Source organism: Oncorhynchus tshawytscha, linkage group LG11, assembly GCF_018296145.1.
Source record: "Oncorhynchus tshawytscha isolate Ot180627B linkage group LG11, Otsh_v2.0, whole genome shotgun sequence".
Lineage (NCBI taxonomy): Eukaryota > Metazoa > Chordata > Actinopteri > Salmoniformes > Salmonidae > Oncorhynchus > Oncorhynchus tshawytscha.
Window position 1 is genome coordinate 53583958 of NC_056439.1, and position 10048 is coordinate 53594005.

At 39.1% G+C, this 10048-nt stretch overlaps 1 protein-coding gene across 13 annotated transcripts in view; it reads right to left on the bottom strand.

Moving 5' to 3' along the window:
- The window catches only part of smoc1 (SPARC related modular calcium binding 1), a 180082-nt gene extending 170718 nt beyond the window's left edge, over positions 1-9364 (bottom strand). For 10 of the 13 annotated variants that reach the window (XM_042330355.1, XM_042330354.1, XM_042330352.1 and 7 more), the window contains exon 1: positions 8895-9364. In XM_042330355.1, coding sequence (XP_042186289.1) covers positions 8895-9002 — 108 coding nt within the window. In that variant the 5' untranslated portion in view covers positions 9003-9364. The remainder of the gene's footprint in view (positions 1-8894) is intronic. The other 3 variants (XM_042330353.1, XM_042330348.1, XM_042330347.1) reach the window with 1 other exon arrangement.
- Between the last annotated feature and the right edge of the window lie 684 nt (positions 9365-10048).

The following is a 10048-nucleotide window of genomic DNA, read 5'->3' on the forward strand; positions in this document are numbered from 1 at the left end:
GCAAATAAAAGCATTAAAAAACATCAGTGTTTTTCTTTTACAGCATTAGTGCCAGGGTCTGTATGTAATTATATTCAGGCTTCTGCTTTAAAGATTGTAACACATTAAATTGGTTGAGTGTCTAAGACGAATCAGAGGATAAAGGATCCTTGGACCCTATTCCCTAACAGTGCACTACATTTGACCAGTGTCTGTATAGAGGATAGGGTGCCTGAGTCATCCTCTATTCCCTAACAGTGCACTACATTTGACCAGTGTCTGTATAGGGGATAGGGTGCCTGAGTCATCCTCTATTCCCTAACAGTGCACTACATTTGACCAGTGTCTGTATAGAGGATAGGGTGCCTGAGTCATCCTCTATTCCCTAACAGTGCACTACATTTGACCAGTGTCTGTATAGAGGATAGGGTGCCTGAGTCATCCTCTATTCCCTAACAGTGCACTACATTTGACCTGTGTCTGTATAGGGGATAGGGTGCCTGAGTCATCCTCTATTCCCTAACAGTGCACTACATTTGACCAGTGTCTGTATAGGGGATAGGGTGCCTGAGTCATCCTCTATTCCCTAACAGTGCACTACATTTGACCAGTGTCTGTATAGGGGATAGGGTGCCTGAGTCATCCTCTATTCCCTAACAGTGCACTACATTTGACCAGTGTCTGTATAGAGGATAGGGTGCCTGAGTCATCCTCTATTCCCTAACAGTGCACTACATTTGACCAGTGTCTGTATATGGTGCCTGAGTCATCCTCTATTCCTCCACCCTTCTGACTACAAATATAACAGGCTCCATCTGAACACATCTCACCCTCACCAACCCTGACCCAGTCATCTTTATAGAGAGTTGGGCCAATGCGGTTTCTGTCTGAATGTCCCCGAGACCATTTTCTCCTCCGTAGCCGTTGTTTCCATGTTGTGCCATTTATTTCTGCTCGTTTAAAAAAAATTAAACATAAAAAACCCATGAAGATGTCCAGTGAAAGTAGATATGCAACATGTTGTCGCCACAAAAGAGTGCAGACTTTCACATACATTATCCTAAACACTAAAAAACATCTTCAATTGGCTGCTCTGTTTTGATTTGTTTACAGCAGGTCACTTCGGAGGGAACTGTCGGAGGAGGCACTGTCCTATTGTTACATTGCTGACATTTAGAGAGTAAAGGCACTAACATGGCAGCCGGTCTAAGACCTAACTCATCTGTAGCTTCAACACCGTTCTTCTCCTCTCTCCCTCCCCTTCTCATGATCCTTGTTCCTCAGTTTGACTAGCCAGCATGATGGACACTTATGAAAGAGAGAGAGACAGAGAGACAGAGTGGTGAGAGTAGTAGAGAGAGAGAGAAGGGAGGGTAGTAGAGAGAGAGAGAGGGGAGGGTAGTAGAGAGAGAGACAGAGAGACAGAGAGAGAAGGGAGGGTAGTAGAGACAGAAAGAGAGAGAGAGGGGAGGGTAGTAGAGAGAGAGACAGAGAGACAGAGAGACAGAGAGAAAGGGGAGGGTAGTAGAGAGAGAGAGACAGAGAGACAGAGAGCTCTTGAGAGGTAGCATACAGAGAACCACCCTTGAGAGTTACAAATGGTTCTACACAGATAAGAGGGAATCCAAACAGTGAGGGAGAAAGAGACACTCTGTCTGCTCATCACTGAGTCACACACAAGACACCACCACACTTCAAATTCACTGAACACACTCTACACTCTACACAAAACACCACTACACTTCACTCCACAGACTACCCACTGACCATACATCTACACTCTACACAAAACACCACTACACTTCACTCCACAGACAACCCACTGACCATACATCTACACTCTACACAAAACACCACTACACTTCACTCCACAGACAACCCACTGACCATACATCTACACTCTACACAAAACACCACTACACTTCACTCCACAGACAACCCACTGACCATACATCTACACTCTACACAAAACACCACTACACTTCACTCCACAGACAACCCACTGACCATACATCTACACAAAACACCACTACACTTCACTCCACAGACAACCCACTGACCATACATCTACACTCTACACAAAACACCACTACACTTCACTCCACAGACAACCCACTGACCATACATCTACACTCTATAGGTTATTTTGCAGGAAGACCAAAATACAATATCAACCAATATGTCCACTACCAATATAACAATCAATCAATCAAATGTATTTATAAAGCCCTTCTTTCATCAGCTGATGTCTCAAAGTGCTGTACAGAAACCCAACCTAAAACCCCAAACAGCAAGCAATGCAGGTGTAGAGGCACGGTGGCTAGGAAAAACTACCTAGAAAGGCCAAAACTTAGGAAGAAACCTAGAGAGGAACCAGGCTATGAGGGGTGGCCAGTCCTCTTCTGGCTGTGCCGGGTGGAGATTATAAACCTAGAGAGGAACCAGGCTCTGAGGGGTGGCCAGTCCTCTTCTGGCTGTGCCGGGTGGAGATTATAAACCTAGAGAGGAACCAGGCTCTGAGGGGTGGCCAGTCCTCTTCTGGCTGTGCCAGGTGGAGATTATAAACCTAGAGAGGAACCAGGCTATGTGGGGTGGCCAGTCCTCTTCTGGCTGTGCCAGGTGGAGATTATAACAGAACATGGCCAAGATGTTCAAATGTTCATAGATGACCAACAGGAGATTATAACAGAACATGGCCAAGATGATCAAATGTTCATAGATGACCAACAGGGTCAGATAACAATAATCACAGCAATGTAATGCACTTCTGTCGTTATTATGTAATAATGGTATAGACTGACCCAATAGGTGTTTTATTCCATCTATAAACGACACCCAGATCCACTGATGAGTATGAAGTTCCTAACATGGGGTGGCAGGGTAGCCTAGTGGTTAGAGTGTAGAGGAGGCAGGGTAGCCTAGTGGTTAGAGTATAGAGGAGGCAGGGTAGCCTAGTGGTTAGAGTGGAGGAGCGGCAGGGTAGCCTAGTGGTTAGAGTGGAGGGGCGGCAGGGTAGCCTAGTGGTTAGAGTATAGAGGAGGCAGGGTAGCCTAGTGGTTAGAGCGTTGGACTAGTAACCGGAAGTGTTGCAAGTTCAAACCCCCGAGCTGACAAGGTACAAATCTGTCGTTCTGCCAATGAACAGGCAGTTAACCCGCTGTTCCTAGGCCGTCATTGAAAATAAGACGCTCTTAACTGAGTTAGTTAAATAAAGGTAAAAAAAAAAAAAAAACATTACATTTCCCATTAAACTAAATACAGAGTATCATATTACTAAACTAACTACAGGGTATGACCCTACTAAACTAACTACAGGGTATGACACTACTAAACTAACTACAGAGTATGACCCTACTAAACTAACTACAGGGTATGACCCTACTAAACTAACTACAGGGTATGACCCTACTAAACTAACTACAGGGTATGACCATACTAAACTAACTACAGGGTATGACCATACTAAACTAACTACAGGGTATGACACTACTAAACTAACTACAGGGTATGACACTACTAAACTAACTACAGGGTATGACACTACTAAACTAACTACAGGGTATGACACTACTAAACTAACTACAGGGTATGACCCTACTAAACTAACTACAGGGTATGACCATACTAAACTAACTACAGAGTATGACCCTACTAAACTAACTACAGGGTATGACACTACTAAACTAACTACAGGGTATGACACTACTAAACTAACTACAGGGTATGACACTACTAACCTAAATACAGAGTATCATATTACTAAACTAACTACAGGGTATGACATTACTAAACTAACTACAGGGTATGACCCTACTAAACTAACTACAGGGTATGACACTACTAAACTAACTACAGGGTATGACACTACTAACCTAAATACAGAGTATCATATTACTAAACTAACTACAGGGTATGACACTACTAAACTAACTACAGGGTGTGACACTACTAAACTAACTACAGGGTATGACACTACTAAACTAACTACAGGGTATGACACTACTAAACTAACTACAGGGTATGACACTACTAACCTAAATACAGAGTATCATATTACTAAACTAACTACAGAGTATGACACTACTAAACTAACTACAGGGTGTGACACTACTAAACTAACTACAGGGTATGACACTACTAAACTAACTACAGGGTATGACACTACTAAACTAACTACAGGGTATGACACTACTAACCTAAATACAGAGTATCATATTACTAAACTAACTACAGGGTATGACACTACTAAACTAACTACAGGGTATGACACTACTAAACTAACTACAGAGTATGACACTACTAAACTAACTACAGGGTATGACACTACTAAACTAACTACAGGGTATGACACTACTAAACTAACTACAGGGTATGACACTACTAACCTAAATACAGAGTATCATATTACTAAACTAACTACAGGGTATGACACTACTAAACTAACTACAGGGTATGACACTACTAAACTAACTACAGGGTATGACACTACTAAACTAACTACAGGGTATGACACTACTAAACTAACTACAGGGTATGACACTACTAAACTAACTACAGGGTATGACACTACTAAACTAACTACAGGGTATGACACTACTAAACTAACTACAGGGTATGACACTACTAAACTAACTACAGGGTATGACACTACTAAACTAAATACAGGGTATGACACTACTAAACTAACTACAGAGTATGACACTACTAAACTAACTACAGGGTATGACACTACTAAACTAACTACAGGGTATGACACTACTAAACTAACTACAGAGTATGTCACTACTAAACTAACTACAGGGTATGACACTACTAAACTAACTACAGGGTATGACACTACTAAACTAACTACAGGGTATGTCACGAAACTAACTAACCTACAGTATGGTCTTACAGTATGCTACTGAACTAACTATTAGTATGGTCTTACAGTATGCTACTGAACTAACTATTAATATGGTCTTACAGTATGCTACAGAGCTAACTATTAATATGGTCTTACAGTATGCTACTGAGCTAACTATTAGTATGGTCTTACAGTATGCTACTGAACTAACTATTAGTATGGTCTTACAGTATGCTACTGAACTAACTATTAGTATGGGCTTACAGTATGCTACTGAACTAACTATTAGTATGGTCTTACAGTATGCTACTGAACTAACTATTAGTATGGTCTTACAGTATACTACTGAACTAACTATTAGTATGGTCTTACAGTATGCTACTGAACTAACTATTAGTATGGTCTTACAGTATGCTACTGAACTAACTATTAGTATGGTCTTACAGTATGCTACTGAACTAACTATTAGTATGGTCTTACAGTATGCTACTGAACTAACTATTAATATGGTCTTACAGTATGCTACTGAGCTAACTATTAATATGGTCTTACAGTATGCTACTGAGCTAACTATTAGTATGGTCTTACAGTATGCTACTGAACTAACTATTAATATGGTCTTACAGTATGCTACTGAACTAACTATTAGTATGGGCTTACAGTATGCTACTGAACTAACTATTAGTATGGTCTTACAGTATGCTACTGAACTAACTATTAGTATGGTCTTACAGTATGCTACTGAACTAACTATTAGTATGGGCTTACAGTATGCTACTGAACTAACTATTAGTATGGTCTTACAGTATGCTACTGAACTAACTATTAGTATGGTCTTACAGTATGCTACTGAACTAACTATTAGTATGGTCTTACAGTATGCTACTGAACTAACTATTAGTATGGTCTTACAGTATGCTACTGAACTAACTATTAGTATGGTACTAACTATTAGTATGGTCTTACAGTATGCTACTGAACTAACTATTAGTATGGTCTTACAGTATGCTACTGAACTAACTACAGTATGGTCTTACAGTATGCTACTGAACTAACTATTAGTATGGTCTTACAGTATGCTACTGAACTAACTATTAGTATGGTCTTATAGTATGCTACTGAACTAACTATTAGTATGGTCTTACAGTATGCTACTGAACTAACTATTAGTATGGTACTAACTATTAGTATGGTCTTACAGTATGCTACTGAACTAACTATTAGTATGGTCTTACAGTATGCTACTGAACTAACTACAGTATGGTCTTACAGTATGCTACTGAACTAACTATTAGTATGGTCTTACAGTATGCTACTGAACTAACTACAGTATGGTCTTACAGTATGCTACTGAACTAACTATTAGTATGGTCTTACAGTATGCTACTGAACTAACTATTAGTATGGTCTTACAGTATGCTACTGAACTAACTACAGTATGGTCTTACAGTATGCTACTGAACTAACTATTAATATGGTCTTACAGTATGCTACTGAGCTAACTATTAGTATGGTCTTACAGTATGCTACTGAACTAACTATTAGTATGGTCTTACAGTATGCTACTGAACTAACTATTAGTATGGGCTTACAGTATGCTACTGAACTAACTATTAGTATGGTCTTACAGTATGCTACTGAACTAACTATTAGTATGGTCTTACAGTATGCTACTGAACTAACTACAGTATGGTCTTACAGTATGCTACTGAACTAACTATTAGTATGGTCTTACAGTATGCTACTGAACTAACTATTAGTATGGTCTTACAGTATGCTACTGAACTAACTATTAGTATGGTCTTACAGTATGCTACTGAACTAACTATTAGTATGGTCTTACAGTATGCTACTGAGCTAACTATTAGTATGGTCTTACAGTATGCTACTGAACTAACTATTAGTATGGTCTTACAGTATGCTACTGAACTAACTATTAGTATGGTCTTACAGTATGCTACTGAACTAACTACAGTATGGTCTTACAGTATGCTACTGAACTAACTATTAAAATGGTCTTACAGTATGCTACTGAACTAACTATTAGTATGGTCTTACAGTATGCTACTGAACTAACTATTAGTATGGTCTTACAGTATGCTACTGAACTAACTATTAGTATGGTCTTACAGTATGCTACTGAACTAACTATTAGTATGGTCTTACAGTATGCTACTGAACTAACTACAGTATGGTCTTACAGTATGCTACTGAACTAACAATTAGTATGGTCTTACAGTATGCTACTGAACTAACTATTAGTATGGTCTTACAGTATGCTACTGAACTAACTATTAGTATGGTCTTACAGTATGCTACTGAACTAACTACAGTATGGTCTTACAGTATGCTACTGAACTAACTATTAGTATGGTCTTACAGTATGCTACTGAACTAACTACAGTATGGTCTTACAGTATGCTACTGAACTAACTATTAAAATGGTCTTACAGTATGCTACTGAGCTAACTATTAGTATGGTCTTACAGTATGCTACTGAACTAACTATTAGTATGGTCTTACAGTATGCTACTGAACTAACTATTAATATGGTCTTACAGTATGCTACTGAGCTAACTATTAGTATGGTCTTACAGTATACTACTGAACTAACTACAGTATGGTCTTACAGTATGCTACTGAACTAACTATTAAAATGGTCTTACAGTATGCTACTGAGCTAACTATTAGTATGGTCTTACAGTATGCTACTGAACTAACTATTAAAATGGTCTTACAGTATGCTACTGAGCTAACTATTAGTATGGTCTTACAGTATGCTACTGAACTAACTATTAAAATGGTCTTACAGTATGCTACTGAGCTAACTATTAGTATGGTCTTACAGTATGCTACTGAACTAACTATTAAAATGGTCTTACAGTATGCTACTGAGCTAACTATTAGTATGGTCTTACAGTATGCTACTGAACTAACTATTAGTATGGTCTTACAGTATGCTACTGAACTAACTGTTAGTATGGTCTTACAGTATGCTACTGAACTAACTATTAGTATGGTCTTACAGAATGCTACTGAACTAACTATTAGTATGGTCTTACAGTATGCTACTGAACTAACTATTAGTATGGTCTTACAGTATGCTACTGAACTAACTGTTAGTATGGTCTTACAGTATGCTACTGAACTAACTATTAGTATGGTCTTACAGTATGCTACTGAACTAACTATTAGTATGGTCTTACAGTATGCTACTGAACTAACTATTAGTATGGTCTTACAGTATGCTACTGAACTAACTATTAGTATGGTCTTACAGTATGCTACTGAACTAACTATTAGTATGGTCTTACAGTATGCTACTGAACTAACTATTAGTATGGTCTTACAGTATGCTACTGAACTAACTATTAGTATGGTCTTACAGTATGCTACTGAACTAACTATTAGTATGGTCTTACAGTATGCTACTGAACTAACTATTAGTATGGTCTTACAGTATGCTACTGAACTAACTATTAGTATGGTCTTACAGTATGCTACTGAACTAACTATTAGTATGGTCTTACAGTATGCTACTGAACTAACTACCATCACCATGTCATCTCGTCTATTACCTCTCTCTAACGTCCCGATATCCAAGCTTGCCTAACCTTCCCCTATGATCGCCCTAAGACAAACAAACCAAAGCGGCTACTCTAACTTGACCCGTAGACAGACACCTGTGTGAACGTATCCACTAACTCAAAGGGGAATGTGTTACGGCGCTGGAACAAAATCACAAACGGCAACAAAGAAATGCCTATTTTTGACAAGTCAGTCATCATTTACATGCTACGCTGTCAACATATTTTGACAAAGAAAAAACTGTTTTTTGGGGTGGGGGGGCACTTAACGCTTCCAGTTAATTTGCGGGGTCAGTTTGATATTTCATTTATAAAATGGAAAGAGTTGCCTTGTCTACACACTTAGAGCCAGCACTATCATTCAACACGGAACATTTTAGAATAAAGGACGGATGTTTTGATAGGGTTAATGTCACTTGCAAAAAAACTGCAACAATAACTCTTATTATTTTTTTTGTCAACAAGTAAAAGTTGCAACTCACCCGTGGACCGGTGGACTTCTGAGCGGACGCCCGAGGGAGATGACACATCAACAGAAGTACGAAATAATGAGAAAAAGTTACAAAAACGAAGCTTCGGATGAACATCATTGACTGTCGCAGTTGAGACTATAAGAGGGGCGAGTTTGTTGTAAATTAGTTTGTTCTTTAAACTATCAGTCAACTGGGACTGATGCCTAAAACACGTTTCACCAACAAACAAAAAAGGTTCCAAATGGTAGAAAGAGCTAACCCCCCCAACAACAAAAAATCCCTCTCCTCCACAGTTGTTCCTTTAGTTGCTTATTCAAGATGCTGAGAGAATATTTACACTATATTCACATAGTGCCGCCGGTATAATGGACTTTTATGCGCTGACGGTCACCATAGTGACAGATTTGATCCACAGCGCGCTGACCAGCTGATCATCCTGATGTGTAGACTACAGGTTAAAGTACCGTCCGCTGCATCAATTGTCGCTGACTTTATAAACAAAGGGGGGGGTAGCGGCATTGACTGACACTTTGTAGATCCAATAACAGCTGCGAAGTAGGGAAGGAGACTCCGCCCCTCTTAATAGACGACTAATTTCTCACACCCACCAGTACAAACGGCCCTAAGAGACAGACAGACCTGCAGACAGACAGACAGACAGACAGACCTTTTTATTTGTTTATCTCAACCTGTTTTTATCTGTTACAAAAAAAATAAAGAATGCACTAATAAGTGACATTGTATTTGCGGTTCTTTATGTTTTTTGTTGTTGTACTTTTTTCCCCCTTCATTTAATTTATTTGTGGGGGGTCTGGGGAGCTGATAGGCCACAATCAGCTATCTATATCCTCTTCTTGTTCTTGTTCTTCAAGTCATTTCTCATAATTCACCTCTTTCTTTCCCCCTCTTCTATCGTGGATTTAGCTCTGTCTGAAAACAGCATGCGGGATAGACTGAGCCGCTGTGTGATGTCAGTGTGCAAATGGTAAACAGAGCATCAAATTACAGACACTAAAATGCGTGCACACACTCGTTTCTACAACCACATGTGCCTAAAGAAAGACCCCCAAATAAAGATGTATATTCAAAGATTGTAGATTATCATAATGGAAGATTGAAGTGAGAGAGAAAGTGAAAGAGAAGGAGAGAGAGAGAGAGAGAGA